Source organism: Euleptes europaea, chromosome 14 (assembly GCF_029931775.1).
Source record: "Euleptes europaea isolate rEulEur1 chromosome 14, rEulEur1.hap1, whole genome shotgun sequence".
Classification (NCBI taxonomy): domain Eukaryota; kingdom Metazoa; phylum Chordata; class Lepidosauria; order Squamata; family Sphaerodactylidae; genus Euleptes; species Euleptes europaea.
This window is the reverse complement of record NC_079325.1, coordinates 4005081-4026347: the sequence shown is the minus strand read 5'-3', so window position 1 is coordinate 4026347 and position 21267 is coordinate 4005081. Positions and strand designations below refer to the sequence as shown.

At 44.3% G+C, this 21267-nt stretch overlaps 2 protein-coding genes across 2 annotated transcripts in view; one reads left to right on the top strand and one right to left on the bottom strand.

Moving 5' to 3' along the window:
- LOC130486941 (carotenoid-cleaving dioxygenase, mitochondrial-like) overlaps nucleotides 1–356 on the top strand; it is a 30830-nt gene extending 30474 nt beyond the window's left edge. Inside the window, exon 13 of the mRNA XM_056860245.1 lies at nucleotides 196–356. Within this exon, the coding sequence (XP_056716223.1) occupies nucleotides 196–309 (114 nt within the window). The 3' untranslated portion in view covers nucleotides 310–356. The remainder of the gene's footprint in view (nucleotides 1–195) is intronic.
- A 4804-nt stretch (nucleotides 357–5160) lies between these two features.
- LOC130487354 (interleukin-18-like) lies at nucleotides 5161–16447 on the bottom strand. Its single transcript, XM_056860846.1, has 7 exons — nucleotides 16320–16447; nucleotides 15795–15908; nucleotides 9203–9276; nucleotides 7926–7934; nucleotides 6725–6874; nucleotides 5999–6144; nucleotides 5161–5394 (listed from the first exon to the last, which is right to left on the bottom strand). Exons 1-7 carry the CDS (start codon nucleotides 16445–16447, stop codon nucleotides 5161–5163), a joined length of 855 nt encoding a protein of 284 aa, XP_056716824.1.
- Nucleotides 16448–21267: the final 4820 nt, after the last annotated feature.

Here is a 21267-nt window from a genome sequence, read left to right as displayed (position 1 = left end):
GGCATTACAGTAGTTTAGTTTTCGCTGCTGATAAAATGGCCACTGTTTGGACTTAAATTTTAGGCTGTATGCTTCTGCCTTTCACCTTTCCTTTTGAGTATTTCCAATTTAATACACTACCTGTGGAAGAAGAGCCCTGTAAGTGAATATTCTGGTTGAGAAAGTAGCTGATTTTAACTTTCCTTCTTGTTTCAGAATCAAGGCACCTTCCTTCTCATTCTTGATGCTGAGAACTTCACTGAACTGGGCCGAGCCGAAGTTCCAGTACAGATCCCCTATGGTTTCCATGGCATATTTATCCAGCATTAACAGGGATTCTGTTTGCAGGGAGGGGGAGGACATAGCAGCAAGGAAATACTTTGACCTCAGCTATTCTCCCCTTTTGTGGCCTTGGACAAATTCAGTACAGTATGTGCCTTGATTTCCTTTGTCTATGCACTGGTGTTTGAGAACTGCCCTGATCCATACAGGTATTGTAAGGGAGAATATGTTTATGATTGCAATGTGGATATTTTCATGAATGGTAGATAAATATTGCCCACGCACAAAGCTTTTTAAAGAGTCAATCAAGAGATGTAAGGTTCAAGTTTGACTTTGGGTTGGGAGAGTTCAATCTTTTGTTCTTTATTTTTGTATACGGTAAATGTATTACAGTATGATTTTACTGTTACCATATATGCAACGAGAAATGCCTGATGTTCAAGCTGGATTCAGAAAAGGAAGAGGCACTAGAGATCATATTGCAAATATACGTTGTTTAATGGAGCATACGAGAGAATTTCAGAAGAAAATCAGCTTGTGTTTCATAGATTACAGCAAAGCTTTTGACTGTGTAGATCACGAAAAGCTATGGCTGGTTTTAATGGAAATGGGTGTGCCACTACATCTGATTGTTTTGATGCACAACCTGTACTCTGGACAAGAGGCCACAGTTAGAACAGAATATGGAGAAACAGAATGGTTTCCAATTGGCAAAGGTGTCAGACTAGGATGTATTTTATCTCCCTATCTCTTCAATCTATATGCAGAACATATAATTAGGAAAGCTGGATTAGATTTAGATGAAGGTGGAGTGAAAATTGGAGGGAGGAACATTAACAATTTGAGATATGCCGATGATACTACATTACTGGCAGAAAATAGCGAAGACTTGAAACAACTACTGCTGAAAGTTAAAAGAGAAAGTGCCAAAGCAGGACTACAGCTGAACATCAAGAAGACAAAAGTAATGACTATGGGAGAATTACACAACTTTAAGGTTGACAATGAAGAAACTGAAATTGTGAAAGATTTTCTATTCCTTGGCTCAATTATCAACCAAAAGGGAGACTGCAACCAAGAAATCAGAAGGAGATTGAGACTGGGAAGGGCAGTCATGAAGGAGCTAGAAAGGATTCTGAAGTGTAAGGATGTGTCACTGGCCACCAAGACTAGATTAATTTATGCCGTCGTATTCCCTATTACTATGTATGGGTGTGAAAGATGGACAATAAAGAAAGCTGACAGGAAGAGACTCCTTTGAAATGTGGTGTTGGAGGAGAGTGTTACGGATACCGTAGACTGCCAAAAAAACAAATCAGTGGGTTATAGATCAAATCAAGCCTAAACTGACCCTATAAGCTAAAATGACTAAACTGAGGCTGTCGTACTTTGGTCACATTATGAGACAACAAGAGTCACTAGAAAAGACAGTCATGCTAGGAAAAGTTGAGGGCAGCAGGAAAAGAGGAAGACCCAACAAAAGATGGATTGACTCTGTAGAGGAAGCCACAGCCCTCAGTTTGCAAGACCTGAGCAAGGCTGTCAAAGATAGGACATTTTGGAGGACGTTGATTCATAGGGTCGCCATGAGTCGGAAGCGGCTTGACGGCACTTAACACACACACATGATTTTACTATATACATGTGCCCAAAGCAGTTAATACATTTTGTTAGTTTTAGAAGAAATCTTTACAGTAATTGTCAATATGCTTAAAATCAATTTTGGAGAGGATAGGCAACATGTTGGAGGAGAATGTTGAAGTTCTTCTAACTCTTTACTGAGAGCATCTGTAAGATCTGACAGAAGGAAAAGCCATCCCCCTTCTTTCTAGAACATGAGGCAGGAGAAGGGAAACTCAGGGTCTGCAGTGAGATGCAATTGCCTTTATTAAACAGGGGCTGGTTTAGGCAGATCTGTTCTGCTTACAGCTATGGCTACTTCAGCTGGAAGGTGCCTTCCCCGATACAACACAAGAGCTTCTGAGAGGCCCTTGTTCCAGAGGAAGGTTCCACCATTAGTGGAATAGATCCACAGGATCTGTTTCAGGGTGATCAGATGCAAAGAAGAATAGCTCCTATGCCTTTCATACAATCATAGAGTTGGAAGGGACCACCAGGGTCCAAATGGGGGGGGGGGGGCTCTTAGGCTTGCCACAGACTTGGTGTGGTCTTCTATACACAGGGCAGGAATTCTTAATATGTTTTAAACCTAAGCCAGATTTTTTAACATAATTATTTAAAAACCTGATCTTTGCATAGGAACCTAAATTGAAATCTGTGGTGAAAATCAGGGGTTTTGCTGGGTGACTTTACAAATGGAACCACCTTTTTGGCAAAGGCTGTCGTGGGGTTTTGCATCTAAGGTTGCCAGATCCCTCTTTGCCACCGGTGGGAGGTTTTGGGGGTGGAGCCTGAGGAGGGCGGGGTTTGGGGAGCGGAGGGACTTCAATGCCATAGAGTCCAATTGCCAAAGCTGCCATTTTCTCCAGGTGAATTGATCTCTATTGGCTGGAGATCAGTTGTAATAGTAGGAGATGTCCAGCTAGTACCTGGAGGTTGGAGAGTAGATTTTTCAAGTAGAAAGCCTATTGTTTATAAGTTGGTCGCTGGCTGCTTTTTCTGAAGGGAAAGATCTTGCAACCTGACTATGTGTTTTGATGATTAATATTCAGATTCATATTGTGGCTTCCCACTTTTAAAATGAATCAGCTGGACAGACTGAGTCTCTGACGAAATGACCGCTCTGTTTTGAAGCGGCTAACTTCCCTGTCTGCAGTTACAAGCGTTCTGCTCTCTAGGGTGAGGCAATCTGCTGGCTTGTGAGTCATAGAGTGTGGGCGCTGCTTACGATAAAGAAGCACTTTCCCTCACCTTGGGGAAACTCCTGAGTGCAAATCATTTGCATTGAATGCCATTGTTGATATTTCAAATGTCTCTCTGCTTAAAGAGCAGTTCACGCATGCGTAATAATGCATTTTCAATGCACTTTGCAGCTGGATTTTACTGTGTGAAGCAGCAAGATCCACTTGCGAATGATTGTTAAAGTGCATTGAAAGTGGATTGAAAGTGCATTATTCAGCATGTGTGAAAGGTATCCTAAGTCTTGTGTTGCAGACCGCAGCATGGTGATTTGAGTGGGGGTTGGAGTGGAATGTAGTGGAGCATGTGCAAAAGGACCAGAGTACAATCCCCAGCCCCTCCAATCAAAGGAAGTCTTGCAAACTGGAGTAGGGAAACCTTTCACCCAGGACTTCAGAGAATCCGTTATAGGCGGTCTGGACTCGATGGGATAATGATCTGTTTTAGTAAATAGTGATTCCTTCTATACCTGTGGGGCAGTTTTGGCCACCCATACCTGTTCAGCAAATAGTCTTAATTGATTGCTTTGTGGCAGACTTCAGTGATGATTGAGAAGTGGGGTGAGGCTTTGGCTCAGTGGTAGAGCATCTGCTTGGCATGAGGAAAGCCCCAGGTTCAATCCCCAACATATCCTTTCACGGTCAGAGTTCATTGGTTCTTGTGGGTTATCCGGGCTGCGTAACCGTGGTCTTGGTACGGTTGCACAGTTACACAGCCCGGATAACCCACAAAAACCAATATCCTGTTAAAGATCGAGGCAGTAGTTGATGTCAAGGCAGTAGGAGAGCCAGCGTGGTGTGGTGGATGGGAACGGTTGTTTGGAGCGGTAGAGTCTGATCTGGAGAATCGGGTTTGATTCCCCACTCCTCCACATGAGCAGCGGAGGCTAATCTGGTTAACTGGATTTGTTTCCCCACTCCTACACATGAAGCCAGCTGGGTGACCTTGGGAAAGTCATTCTCTCTCAGCCTCACTTACTTCACAGGGTGTCTGTTGTGGGGAGGGGAGGGGAAGGTGATTGTAAGCCAGTTTGATTCTCCCTTAAGTGGCAGATAAAGTTGGCATATAAAAACCAACTCTTCTTCTTCTTCTCTTCTTCTGTGAAAGACCTCTGCCTGAGACCCTGGAGAGCTACTGCCTGTCTGAGTAGACAAAACTGACCTCGATGGACCAAGGGTCTGATTCAGTATAAGGCAGCTTCGTGTATGCAGCTGGATTCAATTGCCCTAGAAATAAAACTGGAATGTGAGTAGTCGTCTGCCAAAGACAACTTTCCCCTTTGTTCTGTGGGTGTCTGTCCCACAACATGGAATGATTCATATCAAAAGCATGATGAAATGCAAACTCACATGACTGTTCCATGGTTGCACACTGCTGCATGCAATTTCTAGGTATGTTAAGGGCCTCTTTGCTCACTACGTTTTCCTAAGTAATATACCTAAAGTTACATGCAAAGCAGGTGTCTGAAATATGTATGCCATACAAGTATCCTCGGTTGTGTTGACTGGAGCTTTGCTGGTGAGACTCATTCAGTTATTACTCAGTGTAGCACTTTCTTTGTCTTTTCTTGTGGTTTTTTCCTTTACTTATTTGCATAACAGTAATATGGCTCAGAACAGTGGCTTTTCAGCACTTTTCTAAGTCAAATGCTGTCCTAATTTGGGTTGTGCTAGTATCTTCACTGCCTTGTTTGCATTTGTTAGAGGGAACAGAAGATATATGAAAAACCAGGGAATATTAGAAGCAATAATAAAAAATGAGCGGCTAAAAGGTTAAATCCTGAGTCTGAAAAGGCTGGTCTGTCTTCTCTTTGTTGCATCGTAGAATAACCCTGACACAAACCAAGCCCTTTTTGCAACTTTTTAATCAACTCTATTAAAAAAAAACCAATAAAAAAACCCTTTATCAAATAATTGTACCGATTTTAATTTGAGTATTAATGGAGTATTTCTTCCCATCCCCCCCTCCCCCCCACACACACACTTGAAGAGGGATCCACTGACTCCAGATGGAACCATTTATTGGCCCCGGTGAAAAGTGCTAGTTTGAGGAAGGGCACAGTTTGATGGTTTCATCCACTTCATCTTTTGTGAGTACTCTCTTCATGATCAGTCTCCGGGTGTGGTTGCCCTCGCCTCGCTCAAAGGCAAGGAAGTAACCCCGCTGCAGTGTGGACTCAAATTTGAAGAATTTGCTGTCGCCTTCTGAAAATGGGATTTGAAAGAAGATGATGCCGCTGGTGTCTCCTGAAATGCGTTCTGGAATGTTGCTTTCCTGAAATGGAGAGAATGCACTCCTGCTCAATCGATCTTAAAGGGAAGGAAAGAAGATTGGAAACCTCTGCATTTCTGAAAGCCACTCAAAGAGATTGCAGGGCATCTTTGGGCAGCAATACCCCACTAGTGATTGGAGCGGTTTTTTAGAGAGCCAGTGTGGTGTAGTGGTTAAGAGTGGTGGTTTGGAGTGGTGGAGTCTGATCTGGAGAACCGGGTTTAATCCCCCACTCCTCCACATGAGCGGGGGAGGTAATCTGGTGAACTGGATTTGTTCCCCCTCTCCTGCACATGAAGCCAGCTGTGTCACAGGCGGTTGTGATGGTCTGATATACAAACTGTCACAAACAGTATATTTCTGCTAATTAAAGTTGTACTACGTTTTTCTGAAAGAGCTGAAGGAGGCAGGTAAGTTCTGAGCAGATGGGTGGTCAGAAATTAATATGGGACAGCTTCGTATTTAATGTAATATTAAAAGCAGGTACTCAATCAAATTAACATGCATAGAGTTTATAAAGAAAAAAAATGCATATGTTTTCAAGGGTTCCATCTGATAAGGGCAGTGCTTAAAATACCATAAACGATTCCAAAGAGCAACCGTTTACCTGGAATGCCACCCGCATTTCTCCGTTTGCTTGTTTCTCAGCACGCAAGCAGTAGGTTTTGTTGTCCTTTCTTGTGGTCAGGGCTACACTCTGCGCTCTGGGCACAGTGTCCTCATAACTGTGAATGATGAACCTGATTCCGGACTCTGGGGATGAAGGAGAACCAGACAGGTTTCTGCTTAAAAAGCACGTTGTGGTAGCTGACAGAGCATGCAGCTTGGGTCCTACCATGGCTCAGCTTTCTTGGTTTAGTACCTACTACCAACCCCAGCCCATGTTCCCAACCTGCCCTTTGATATAAATAATGTTGCTGTCAGTAGGATTGTCAACTCTGCCTTGAGCCTGAGCTCAAGGAGGGGAGGCCTGAGGAGGGGAGGGACTTCAGCAGAGTACAATGTCATAGAGTCCACCCTCCAATGCAGCCATTTTCTCCAGAAGAACTGATCTCTGTCATCTGGAGATCATCTGAAATTCCAGGAGACCTCCAGGTTTCACCTAAAATATAATCTAGACATACACCCCTGCCAATTAACAGTTTCTTCTTACCCTGTCTCTTAGTAACAGTTCAATGTTTACCTTGTTGCAAATATTTTTCCCAAATGCATGAAACTTGGAGAACCAGGGTTGGGGGGGAAGAGAGAGTGTGGGGGAGGGAGAGGGAGAGAGAATTGATGGGTGACTCCAGGTAAAATCAGGACTTCAGAGAGGTGTGAACAATTACCATACCATCATCCTTGTCTTGATCTGTCATCTCCTCAAATACTGCTGTCTGATTTTCTGGTCTTCCTAGCTTCGCTATGAGGATGTAATGTTCTACGTTTCGGAAGATTTGCGGTTCTGAGCACCATTTAGATCTCCAGTTGTCAGATTCTAGGCCTTTGAAACAGGTATATTAAGCAGTGCATTAGAAAGAGGATTCATAGGGCTCTTAATTTGTTATTCCATAAAGTGTGCCACCCCCACCCCCAGTGAGCATGTATACAGTCAAAAGTGACCACTTTGAAGCATGGTAATTTCCTATCCCTTGAATCTCAGTATGAATTGAAGAATCAACTTTTTTTCATGCTGGTTCACTCTTCAATCAATCGTGCCCTACTCCTGTTGTTTACAATCTCTGTTATAACATGTATTGTTCAGCTGTTCGTTCTGTCATGAGGCCCATATTAAATTCATTGCTCCCCTGATCAGTGAATTCCCCGATAAGCCAGTAGAATTCCTGACTAAGAGGCTCCTGATGGGTGAAACTCCACACTTTTCAATCCCAATTGCCAAATTTTGTGCCATCGCAATTAAAACTCGCAAAAATAGAATGGAAAAAAATGACTACACCTTGCTATACTTTTAGAAATATTAAGATGTCAAGTTAATTCTTGTGATTTGTTTTAATATCATTAGTCTTTTATCTAATTTTGTAATTTATATTAGTTTTGCAGTTTTATTAAGTCAGATAATTTTATGTACTAACCTTTGTCTGGTCAAACAGACCATATCAAATAACAACAACAACAACAACAATCTCTGTTATGGAAATTGGGCTAGCTATGATCAGAGTGACTCCATGCAGAAATGGATCTGGGCTGAAACGATTCTCACTTTTCCACTTTTGTTTTCATTTATACTGAAAAATGTTTTCCCTTTGACACCTTTTCAGAAATTCTTTGTTCATGATCATTTGTCTTTATTTGCTGAATTCATGCTCAATGACTAGGACTGGTTAAACCAGTCTGTCTCTGTTGCCCCATGCGACTATTTATGTTTGCTGACATTGTGATGTCCATGAATAGCAGCATGACATCATAATGTTTGCTGCATGGTATTCAACTGAGAATGCAGTTGCTGCTGAACACACAGACAGAAACATCAGTGGGAGAAGACGTGGTGTAACCTATTAACAACTGATTTTTCACCAAACTGGATTACTGCTCACCATCATCATCTTCATTTCATCCCAGGTAATGGACAAGGGAATAAAAAAGAGAGAGGTGTTAGAATGCATCCGGGCCAAATATTATTTCCACTTCTTTCTGATCAGCATCCCCTCCTGCCCCCACCCCATCACCAATTCATTTAGGAATAACTAGAGAGCTTGCGACACGGGAATTGTGCTGCTATCAGAAACTGCTTGCTTTCTTAATGTGTGTGCTTTCACCTAAAAAAGAAAAGAAAAAGACCAAAAGCTTCAAAACATGAAGTCAGCTGGCGGAACATCTTCATTCTGCACTTACTCTGAGACTGTCACCCTTTCCCTCCAGCTAGACTGTGCATCTACTTAGCCCAGGGGCTTCTACTTGGATTTGCAACAGGTTGCTAAAGTTTCAGCGCTGCAATCTGAAATTCTTCAATCAGAGATTGAATTTAGGACCAAATGTGGGACTAGGGTGAGTCTACTAGAATACACATGTAAATAATAATAATAATAATAATAATAATATTGAAAAATGCAAATCTGCCACTCAGTGGGACTATTTTGCAAAGTGCGGACGCAGAAACATAAGAAACCAAAGCAAGTCTTTATGGAGTGGAGAACAATTCCCGAATGGCTCACGTCCTGCCGGCAACCTCATTTTGTCTGACTATGTTACTAGTCTGAGTTGCCCTCCAGTTTTCCACGAGTGTCAGCGGGCATCATTAATCCGTTCCAAAGGTTACCCCATCCCTTCATGCTTTCTATGGGGATGTAGGCCATAATCCAGCACAGAGTTGCATGTGCTTAAGCCAAGCGCTTTCTTTAATTTCAGGCACTGACTTGGCTTGCAACAGCCAGGGCATTAAAAAACACTTTTCAAATTAATAGGCCCCAGTCTTAATTTTAGGCAGAGCTCCATCAGATTTTAATGCGCTAGATTTGCTCAGGGCTGCATGAAATGTTAGCATTCCTAAGCACCAACATAAGATGTCTAGGAACCAAGCTGGGCTGAGTGCCCAGCTATTGTTCCAGACTCTCTGTGTTGAGGGAGTACCTTGTACCAAAAGGGAGTGGCAGTGGCTGGACAAAGCTGCTACAGCCGTCTTGTTTGTGGGCTTCCTAGTAGAGGCACCTGGTTGGCCACTGTGTGAACAGACTGCTGGACTTGATGGACCTGGGTCTGATCCAGCTTGGTCTTTCTTATGTTCTTATGTTATGCTCTAATGCAGCCAAAATATCAGTGTGTGGCCTGATTCACAAAACCTGACACTAGTCCAAATCAGTTGGCCAAGAGATACCTTGGAAACAGAGTGTCCCATCGTCTTCGAAATACACTGGAAACATGCGAACTGGGGCACCATTCTTCTCTGCTCTACAGTGAGGGAAATAAAAGGAGTGGTTAGCAAAAGGTAATAACATGATGGGCCCAGGTAGGGCACTTCTCTGCTCTGTGAGTAGGTACTTCTGTTGTCGTGAGGTATGTTTTATTTTGTAGGTCATATTGAATGAAGGGGAGAGGAGGAAATAATTACCGGTATTTCTTTTGGAAAACGGTGTTATTACTTCCTACTTTTTCCCGTCCTGGTTGCTTAACTTCCTCTTGTTTTATGACATCACTGAATCATTAGTCAGAATTTGCTGGTTTGCACAGCCAAGAAATGTGACATATGTACATTTCTGCACAGCTTGAATATGCAGTGTTTGGAGGCATGACGGCAGGGCCCTCCTTTTGTGGGAACTGTACAGTAATTCAACTCCAGCTTTCCAGTTGTGCTACCCTCTCCCACACACAACGTTGGCAACTATTCCCTTGCCACTGCAGGGTTAACCCTAGTGCAAAAGGCAATGTGGTGCAGTGCTACAGTGTCAGACTAACAAAAGAACATAAGAAAGCCCTGCTGGATCAGACCAAGGTCCATCAAGCCCAGCAAGCTGTTCACACAGTGGCCAATCAGGTGCCTCTAGGAAGCCCACAAGTAAGACAGCTGCAGCAGCATTATCCTGCCTGTGCTCCTCAGCACTTAATATATTTGGCATGCTCCTCTGATCATGGAGAGAACAGATGTTAATCATGACTAGTATCCATCTTAACTAGTAGCCATGAATACCCCTCTCCTTCATGAACAAGCCCACTCCTCTCTTAAAGACTTCCAAGTTGGCAGCCATCACCACATCCTGGGGCAGGGAGTTCCACAATTTAACTATGCGTTGTGTGAAGAAATACTTCCTTTTATCAGTTTTGAATCTCTCACCCTCCAGCTTCAGCAGATGACCCTGTGTTCTGGTATTATGAGAGAGGGGAAAAAGCTTCTCCCTGCCCACTCTCTCCAAACCATGCATAATTTTATAGACTAGGACCTGGGAAAAGAAGAACTTGCTGTGGCTCAGTGGTAGAGCATCTGCTTGGCATGCAGAAGGTCCCAGGTTCAATCCCTGTCATCTGCAATGCAAAGGATCATCAGGTGATGTGAAAGAGCTCCTCCATCTGAGATGCTGGAGAGCCACTATCACAGTACGCAATGCTGACTTTGATGGACTGATCGTCTGATTCAGTATAAGGGAGCTTCCTTTGTTTGTGTCACCATAAGTCGGCTGCGACTTAAAGGCACTTTACACACACGTGGAGATGCAGCCATGATGTCACATCCAGGTATCAACCACAGCTGACTCTGCTTAGCTTCCAAGCTCTGACGGCCCAGGTGCAAATCCCTGGTCACTCTGCCATGGAAACTCGGTGCATGACCTTGGGCCAGTCACACACCCTCAGCCTAACCTACCTCGCAGGGTTGGTGTGAGGATAAAATGGAGGAGAGGAGAACAAAGTCAGCTACTTTGAGTCCCCATTTGAGTGGGGGGTGCAGGGTTAGAAATGAAGAAATTCATCAAGCAAGGCAAAGTTTGTTGGAGCAGTGAAATTTTTTGGCGGCGGCAAGCATTCCAAGATGATGTTCCCCAGTGTGCTGGGTAACCTGGCAAGGGAAGCATGCTTCTTTGTTCTTGTGGTAAAGAAAAGTATCTTAGGAGGATCCTGCTCTTTACCGCTCGGCATTGACCTACTTTAACAAAGTTTTTGACCCTCAGCAGCAGAAGAGCTCGATTCGAGTCCAGGAGCACCAGAGGCCATTTATGGGAGGTTTTGCTTTGGATTTGCCACTCTCTAGATGCACATTTTCCCCCAACCAAACTCTCAAAACTCAACAATAAGCCCCCATGCAGAGTTTTGAGAACTCAGGTGGGGAAAATGTGCAGCTAGAGAGCAGCAAATCCAAGGCAAAACCTCCCATGCAAGATTTTCAGAGTATAAGGTTCCCAGAGTCCAAACTCCCTTTAGTCAGCTGAGTCAAAGCTTCCTGACCAAATCTGACCAAGGGAGCTTTAACTCTCCAAAGCTTATTACCCCCACCCCCTGTCCCAAATCTAGCTGGTCTCTAAGATGCTACTGTACTGCTCCAACCCCCCACCCCCCGCCCCAAACCCAGCGCCCCGGACTGCAGCTCCCAGCCTACCTGCCTCCCGCAGCCGCGAGGTCCGAGGCCATCTGTGCCAGCCGGGATCGCGCGCGCGACTGGGCCGCGTCTGCCGAGTTGCAGGACTTCGCTCCGGCTTAGAGGCTGGGCGGTGCCAGGGCGGGGGATCGCGGCTCTCTCCGCCCCCTCGTCCACCGGCTAGCAGGCATGATGGCATCAGCCCCGCGGCTCCTGGTCCCTGGCCGAGCTGCCCTGCCACAGATCTTCCCTGCGCCCTGGTCAACGTCTAAGTGCTGAATAACCCCGTGAAACTCCAGGCTCCAGTTTGCGCAGCAGTCGTGGGGTTGCCTACAGACAATTGGGGGGGGGGGTGATGCACAGGGCCCGGCTTCCTCCTCTTCTCGTGCGGAAGAGGGAGGGCGAGATTGCTTCACACCACCCTTCCCTCTTTTGTGGGTGTGGGTTCATGCGCTTGTGACTTCACCAGAGGTGGTGGTGGTGGTAAATTCCTCCAAAGACGCGTTGAAGCTGAAAGGCGCATATGCCCCTTTCCCCCTAATCCGAAATTCGCGGGTCGTGTTCAATGGAGCTTTTAGTTTGTTGGAAGAAGTCGGTTCCGGATGCAACCACTGCGCGCTGGCTGCACGACCGAAGCTGGCCGTCCGTCTTCGAGTCTGACTCTGCAGTGCTCCTTTGGTGCGCCCCTTTCTCTAATCGGAGCTCCAGCCAAACGATCTGGCTGTCTGTCTGAATTCCTGTCCTGTATGTGGAGATGCGCCCTGACATGGATGGCCCAGGCTACCCTGATCTTGTCAGATCTCAGAAGCTAAGCAGGATCGGCCTTGGTTAGTATTTGGATGGGAGCCCACCAAGGAATACCAGGGTTGCTGTGCAGAGGAAGGCACTGGCAAATCACCTCTGTTAGTCTCTTGCCATTAAAACCCCCCAAAAGGGGTCACCATAAGTCGGCTGCGACTTAAAGGCACTTTACACAGACATGTGGAGATGCAGCCATGATGTCACATCATGAACATTGAACATGAAGCTGCCTTATACTGAATCAGACCCTGGGTCCATCAAGTCAGTATTGTCTACTCAGACTGGCAGTGGCTCTCCAGGGTCTCAGGCAGGGGTCTTTCACAAAACCGACCTGCCTGGTCACTTTAACTGGAGATGCCTTGCTGGGTGACCTTGAATCAGTCACCCACATTCAGTCTAGCCTACCTTACAAGGTTGTTGTGAGGATGAAATGGAGGAGAGGAGAAGGAAGTGTGAATCTCTTTAGGTCCCTAGTGGGGAGAAAGAAGAACTTGGCGTTCCAAGCAAGAGAGGAGGAGCAGATGTAGCAAATGCCATTGTCTTCCTCCACATAGCAACCCCTCTTCTTTGGCAGTCTCCCATCCAAGTACTGGCTGCGGCCATCTGTGCTTGGCGCCCAAGCTCTATGGAGCCCAGGCGGAGCTTGGCTATTTGTGCTACCTATTGGGGAGAAAGGGGGTGCTCAAATCTAACGTTAAAATCTAATGCTCAAATCTAACTTAAAAAAAACAACTCATCATTTTTAGCCTAATGTTCACTTTCAAAGTAATTCAACTTTATCCAATAAAAATATTTTAATCCATTAATACATGAGATCAAATTCCTATCTCACAGGGATCTTCTGAGAATAAAACTGGAGAGGAGGGAACCATATATACCACTGTGAGCTCCATGGATGAAGGACAAAATGCGGAAAGGTAACCCAGTGTGCTATAATATGACAAACTGTTTTATTTTGGTTGGAACATGTTACCCCTCTTGAATTTTCCTTAATATATGTAAGCTCTGGCTATTCTCAGAGCATCGGTGAAATGTATTTGGTGCACCAACATTCCAAAATCCTAGCAATTCATGAGACAATTGAGAGGATTGTACATTGAAATGTCTTTATGTGTACTGCCCTCACAAGGCTCTACTGGAATGTTTAAAACACCTATTTGCTTACTTTGGAGAAAATCAGGCTTTGAGAACAGCTTGTGGGAGTTTGTGTGGGATCATTAGGATCACACCCAGCCCTTTTTTGCTCCCTTTAATAACTTACATTGTTAGCCCTAAACAAATAATTAACTGTATTTGGTTTTCTTCTTTAAAAATGTGTTAAAATTGTGAATATTTGTTTGATCTGAATTTAGTCCCGGTGAACACGACAGCTGTGCAGATAAATACATGATTTGAAATACAATGTGTCAATGGTGGGCTAATACCGCTGTGTATGCCCAGGTTTGGGGGTTGTTGTTAGCTCTGTCCCTGCAGATGAATGCTCAAGTATCACCTGTGGCATACAGCACCATTAACCACCTTCAGTGGTTGTGCTAGCTGTGCCCTTTCCTTAAAAAGCAAGATCTGGAGATCTCTACTTTGATCATATCCAGGTTGGATTACCGCAGTGTACTATAAGTGGGACTGCCTAACTGTACCCCAACAGCGAAGAGCATATATGCTCGCTAGATTAAATGTATTACCATCTGCATTACTAAATGGAAGATTTAATAAAGTTCCATATCTGGATAGGGTCTGACCATGCAGGGAGGGCAACATAGAAACCGTTTCACATATCCTCCTTAAGTGTCCGCTCTACGATAGGGGCCGTTCTAATCTCATAGACCCATTACTTGCTGATAGGGAATGGTTACCTACCAAATCTAAGGTGTCCCACCTTATGACCACGCAGGATCCAATAGTTACTGACTCAGTAGCAAGGTTTTTTCAGCTCGTAATTAGAGAACGGGATTTTTACTATGCACCATATAACGGTTAAGTCAAAATTGAATAACCAAGTAACCAATTTAGTGGGATTTGTATGTTCTTATAAAAATGATTTTATAGTATGATATCTGCATGCCCTTATATCATGATTTTAATGTAAACTTCACTGTATGATTTCCCTTTTAATGCCAATAAAGGCTTTCATATTCATATGGCACTGCCCTTGAAGATGGTTTAGAGACTCCAGTCAGTTGAAAATGCAGTCACAAGATGGCTGGGTGGTAAGCATTGCAGAGAACATAAATAACTGGTACTGAGAAAACTTCACTGGCTGCCCATGCCCTCCTGGGCACAATTCACAGTGCCGGTGCTTCCCTTCCAAAGCACTCGATTATCTGGGACCTGCCTGCTCCCCTATGAACCTGCTTGGCAGTTGATATCTTCCTCAGAGGTTGCATTGCATTCCATGCCCTCTCATTTTCAGAGGTGAAGTGTGGTTACAATTTCCTCTATAGTGGTGGCTCACCTCTGGCAAACCTTCCCATTACCTATTTGCTTGGCATCAATGTTGTTGAGTTTTTTATTTTACAGGAAGTTGGGGATACGGGGCTGTAGCTCAGTTTGTAGAGCATCTAGGTCCCAGGTTCAATCCCCGGCATCTCCATTTAAAGGGCCTAGGCAAGTGGGTGATGTGGGGGACCTCTACCTGAGACCCTGGAGAGTGGCTGCCAGTCTGTGTGGACAGTGCTGACTTCGATGGACCGAGGGTCTGATTCAGTATAAGGCAGCTTCATGTGTTCATGTTTATTTCCCAGATGTCTGTTGCTGACTAGCTTTGTGCTCTACACCCTGGTTATATGCTGTACACTTTGTTTTCTGTTTTTTGTTCTCTAGCTGCTTTATTTTATGGGTATCTGCTGTTGTTTGCACTGACCTGGATGACTCAAGTTAGCCCAACCTTGGAAGTCTAAGTGGGGTCAGCCTGGGTTAGTGTTTGAATGGGAGACCACTGAGGAAGTCCGGTGCTGCTTCGCAGAGGCAGGCAATGGCAAACTGCCTCTGAACATCTCTTGCCTTGAAAATCCCATGGTCCTGGGGTTGCCAAAAGTCAGCTGCCTCTTGATGGCACTTTCTTTCACCATTATTCTTTTGGATTTTACTGTCAAGGCATCTTTAGAATAGGGCTGTTTTTAGTATGGCCCGATCTTTTTACTGTTTATTTTTTACTGCTTGTTTTTTTGCTAGTTTTTAATTACTATTGTAAACCGCCCTATGAATGTCGGTTGAAACAGTGGGATTGAAATGCCTTAAATAAATAAAAATAAACACCCAACTCTCTTACTAAGAGAGCAATCCTAAGCAGGTCTACTCAAAATCCAACTTGTGTTGTTAGCCAAATTGCCTAGTTATGAACGGTTAGATGGGGAATAGCGAATTAATAACTGGCAAAAGGCGTAACTAAATGGGATCTAACCTGTGTGTACAAGAGCCCGTCCCGTGACCTCCAGAATAAGGCAGAAGCGATGGATTTTGTTTAAAAGGTTTTTACCTAATTAAATGTACACACACAAGAAAACAAACTTTCACAACATTCAAACAGAGCCTAGAGAATAAATGTAGTACAAGCAGAATGTTCGCCAATTTGGCAGGGTCCCTTTGAAGATAGGGCAATAGTCACCTGATCCTGAAGACTGTGTCCTGGGTTCCGTGCGGCGAAGATGAGGGGGCAGGGGGTTCCCTTGACTTGACCAGCAAGGTGGGAGGAGTGCATGGTTGGGCAGCGCCATCCAAACTGACAGAGTAACAGGAGGAGAGAGATAGGGGGTACGAAAAGAAAAAGAAGAGAGCGAGTGTGGGCTGGGATCCCCAGTTATACTCTTTCTGGGGGTGGGGGATCAATGAGATGACCCCTCATGGTTCCCTGAGTGAACAAAGACCTTGATGGTTGGCAGAGGGCAATTTGGGCAGTCTACACCTAAACCATTGATTAAGCACATTCCGGGAATGTGGGGACAAAGACAAGACAAAAATTCACAGGGCTACGTCTGGGTGACTCATCCCTTCGACGCTGGAGGTGCGATCTTTTGCTCCACTGTTATCTCGGAGGTTTTCGATGAGCCATCAATCATGCAGATGGAGGATGGGGTGGGCTGCCTGCGTGTCCAGTTGTTCCCTGCGAAATGGTTGCTGCTGGAGACTTGACCTGGGCACAGTGAAAATGGATTCCCTCTTGGTCTCCATGAGGGGCTTCTCTGCCCATGGTTCCTCCTTGTCAGTTTCGCTCTTTCCATAGCGTCTGGGCTTGACATAGGTCTGGGATGGTTGTGACATGTGTCCGTTTGGTTACCATGTAAATAGTCCGGGAGACTGTAGCCATTTGGCGCTGCCATTTGGCTACAGTGTATTCAGTGAAACTTAACTCCAGGAAGCGTTTTTTGGACTGTACCGTTAGTCGTGGCTGTCAGAGATCTGAGGTGGAGAGGCTAAACAGATTAAACTATCCAAATAAGTAAGATATTTTGCAACATTGCGATTAGGGTGATGGTACTTGGAGATTGTAAGTTCATTGGGGTGGGAGAGTTACTGGAATCCAAGGCTGTGTTCCAGGGTGTAAAGCACTGATGAGAAGGAACCGAAATTAATACAGAAGAGGAAGCTGAAGCTAGTTTTGTCCACAATGGAACTGGTCATCCCTTGTTGCAAAGAAATATCAGTCTGTTCTGGACCGACAAAGTGCACGGGAAGTGGATTTGCAGAGTGGAAGTGGTTTGGGGTGTCTTGTGAGAGGCTTGTGATTCATCTCCCCCCTTTACTTACAGTGAAATTTCAGCTGTGGTGGAATATCTGTATGTTTCCTACCACAGTTCTAGGTTAACAACAGTTACTCTGGGTCAGCAAAAAAGGTTGGCGATAAATGGCTGTAAAGTTCATAACCCTTGAGAGGACCCTGACAAAAACTGAGTTTGTGACAGGGAATTAATTTGCCTTCTGTTTTTCAGCTTTCGTACAAGCATTACTAACAGTTCATGTCAGATATTTTGTTGAAAGTTTTAATTTGCCTTCCGTATTTGTATTTACAATTCTAATTACATTGGCATTGGCTCCTGGGAGGACACTTTATCCACAGATTAGTAGAGCAGCAAACTATTCAACTGAGAGACGATTAAAAATCCACTTGAAACCATCTTGAAAGTTCCAGGGGGGCTTTTATACCACTGTATTTGCAAATTATTTTAAAATGCTGATTTCATGTTCACTTACCTCAACAAGCATTACTTACTGTCTGGTGGAAGTATTTGCAGTGCACAATACATCTAATTCTCCAGGATTGGTTGCCAGGTCCCTCTTCTCTACTAGCAGGAGGTTTTTGGGGTGGAGCCTGAAGAGGGCGGGGTTTGGGGAGGGGAGGGGCTTCAATGCCATAGAGCCCAATGGCCAAAGGGGCCATTTTTTCCAGGGGAACTGATCTCTATTGGCAGGAGATCACTTGTAATAGAAGGAGATCTCCAGCTAGTCCCTGGAGGTTGGGGGAGAAATAGACACCACTGTACTAATATTGGGAGGATGAGGAACTCAGTACAGGAGCGAAGTGTATACAAAGTGCAAAAAACTTTATAAGCTACCAAAATGATATAACAATACAGCTATACACACTATACAGTCATGTTGTTTGTCTTAGCTTGTGTGTTTCAGCTTTGTAGTGTATATAGTGTGTATAGCTGTATTGTTATGTCATTTTGGTAGCTTATAAAGTTTTTTGCACTTTGTATACACTTCGCTCCTGTATTGAGTCCCTGGAGGTTGGCAGCCCTACTTGATGTTGACCTTACTTCACTACAGTGTTATGGTTCACTTTATTTATTTATTGGATTTTTATCCCACCTTCCAAATTGCCCACAGGCTCAAAAAGGTTGGGGACCCCCGCCATAAATAGTGGCATGGATATAATACAAATGTCGGTTAATGCAGAATATTTATCAGGGAGGAGATTCTTTGGCATGAGAGAGCAGTGCCTGGTTGTTTCCGGCCCTCCCTCTGCAGGCCAAACTCATGCAACATTTCAAGCTAAGTAATATTCCTGGAACGTGTGCTCATATTTTGGCTGCTGCAGTTTCCTCATTCGCATGATTCACACACTCCCTTTTGTGGGATGTGTAAGATTTTAATGAATTTAATTCTAGCATATTAGAAAAATGTTATTCTTCTATTATATTTGTAAGCTGTGGTTATTTATATAAGTCAGTAGAAAATAGTCCTGTCTAACTTAAACTGAACAAAGCAGGTGATTTTTCGTATCTGGAACAGGGTATTACCAACTAACAAGTGAGATCATATACATGTGACCACGAAGATGAGATCAGAGTTAGGGTGGATTTGAGAGGAGGAGATATTCAAATCCTCTTAGAACAAAGAACTCTGGAAAAGTATAAAAGATTAAGAAATGGGAGGAGATTCCTGGGGTGGAGATTTTCATTTTGTGGCCTTTGGCTAAAATCTCTGCTCTCATTATTTTTGCAGCAAAAATAATTAAAAATCTCTTGCTTTCAATCCTGAGGTTGGGTTTCTTTTTATTCAGAACTTAAATCTGTTTAAAGAAATAAATCTTTTTATTTCCAACACTTTTTCTCTCCTCTGAGGAAGAAAAAGGCTGGCTATTAGTGTTGTGTCTCATGAAGCTGTCCTACTGTCCATGGGTTAATTCAGAATATCGGATGCTGTGGATTCCCTACCCACTAATTCCCCTCCCTCCAGCGCAGAGGATGGGTTTTCGGGTCAGTCCAAATAGGGGATGTCCAGATAAGGGATACTGTCGTGCCTCAATGATCTAATTGCCCAATTAAACAATTGAGAGGAGGTCGGGTAAACTAAACAGCTTTTATTTGGTACCAATAAACAGAAAGCTGGGTGTACAAACCCACGACCAAAGATCGAGAGAATGTCACACCCAGAAATAGGCAGGGACAACGTTTGGAGACTTCCAGCAATCACGTTACAATTAACAGATACAATTTCTGATCAGCCCACCATTATGTCATTGTACAGTGAAATTGACATTGTCAGTGATTTGCTTATGCGCAAGCGTCTATTACAGCCAAGAGAATTCTTATCAAGGAACGGACAAAGAGCAGGGAGGAAAGCTTTGCTGAACTAGCTATTGTTCTAGCAGGCAACAGTGTGGGAAAGCATGCAGTGCTTCTTGAATACTTTTAGTGAAGGAGAGAGGGTTGACACGCATTTATGTACATGCATGTCTTTCATAAGTGCAGAGAGGGTTTTCCCCCCCCATAGGCACATCAATACCTCTACCTGTATGAGCTTTTGAGAGTCAAACCTCCCTTCTTCAGATACTATCTGACTCTTAAAAGCATATACCTCCAAAATCTTGTTGGTATTTATGGCGCTGCTAGACTCAGATGTAGCTGTTTGGCTGCAGATCAACATGGTCACCCTCTGAAACTACCATATATTAGTGCTGGATTAGGACCTGGGAAAACAGGGCTCAGGTTCTATCATGGAAAATGAACCGTGGGGCCTCGAAGCAATAACTCTCTCTGCCTCTCTATGGCCTACCTCACAGGGAGGATAAAATATGGGAGAACTACGCATGCTGCCCTGAGCTCCTTGGAGGAAGGCAGAATAATAATGCAATGGAAGCATTGAAATAGCAAACTTTATACAGACGGGTATGCTTAAAGGGTGTGACAGAGTCTTGGGGTGGCTTTTGATCAAGAGTGCCATTTGCAGGGCAGAGTGTCCTGCATGTTAACATTAGCTTTTCTGACAGATGAGACAATCAGCCTGGCTGTGAGGAGGCTCACCCTTTTACCCTACAGCTTGCTGTGCCAAATGTTTATTTTTATTTATTTTATTTAAGGCAAGAAGACCAGCCGAAAGTCTGTCAAAATTGTGATGCTCTTTGTTACTTGAGCCATTTCACCCCCCCCCCCGCTTCTTCTCTGCTTTCTCCTGAAAGAAGCGTCTTTTCCCTTCCCCCCTTTTCTCGTTCTCCCGCCAAAACTGACAGACACGCGACGACCGTTGACGTTCCCCTGAGGGAGGGGGGAGGACGCCTCTCGAGTACGCATGCGCGCGCGCGATCCAGCTAGAGAGAGAGAGAGAGAGAGCCGGTGGGGGAGGGGCTGCACTGAGGGAAAGTGTGCGAGGTGAATGGCGGCTGGGCGGGACTGGCGGGAAAGTCGCGCGCTGCCCTTCAGCGCTCTGGAGCATCCGTTCACACGAGACGGGGGCGGGACAGCGTGTTCCCTTCCTTTCCGTCAGTGTCAAAGATGAAGCACGCCATGTAGAGATTGTAAATACTGTAGGAACATTTCTGGTGGATCCTTTTCGAACCACAGAGGCATCCCTAACTCGTATATTTTCATATAAGCCACACTGTACTTTTTAGACGCAGGCTAAAATATTAAAATAAAATACATATTTTTATTTATCTTATTTCTAGCTCACCTTTCTCCACACTGGGGACCCAAAGCGGCTTACATCTTTCTCCTCTCCTCTCTTTTATCCTCACAACAACCCTGTGAGGTCGGTTAGCCTGAGAGGGTGTGAGTGACCCAAGTCACCCAGCAAGCTTCCATGGCAGAGTGGAAATTCGAACCTGGTCCTCCCAGATCCTAGTCCTGCACTTTAACCACTACACCAACAATATAAATTAATATCAGATTTTACATGATTAATATTAACATGAAAGATATATAAACAGAAGATGTCAGCTTCAGACAAATGGGGACACAAAAGGGTGTTTACATGAAAGGAAGAGATCTGCTCAAAGCCGTTTCTGTGTCTTCCCACACAACTGCTCGTTGGTTTATTGCTTGTTTTTGACTTCTGTGTTTCAGACCATAATGTTTCTAATTACTATTGGAGTCCAGAAAGTGGCCCTACAATTGTTTTGATGCCATCCACATAACAGAATAATCTTTACTGCTGTGTAAATTGTTCACATATAGAAGGGACAGCTAGTCCTGTTTGAATACATCCCTCAGTTCTCACTACACAACTTATTCGTATCACCTTTCCTGTCTCCACCTCAATTTCTGACAAGCAAGGATCTTGTTTTGCAATTACATTGTTTTCCTATGCTTTTATCTTGCAGTGCCACAACAAGAAAAACAGTCTGGTTTCTCAATTGT

What these genes read in the sequence shown, in the direction of transcription:
- LOC130487354 (XM_056860846.1), bottom strand. Translation starts at nt 16,447, where the DNA reads ATGTCACAACCATCCCAGACCTATGTCAAGCCCAGACGCTATGGAAAG. An exon ending in TCCATTTTCACTGTGCCCAG is followed by an intron (nt 15,909 to 16,319) that starts GTCAAGTCTCCA and finishes TTACTCTGTCAG; the next exon opens with TTTGGATGGCGCTGCCCAAC. An exon ending in AAATGCGGGTGGCATTCCAG is followed by an intron (nt 5,395 to 5,998) that starts GTAAACGGTTGC and finishes TCTCCATTTCAG; the next exon opens with GAAAGCAACATTCCAGAACG.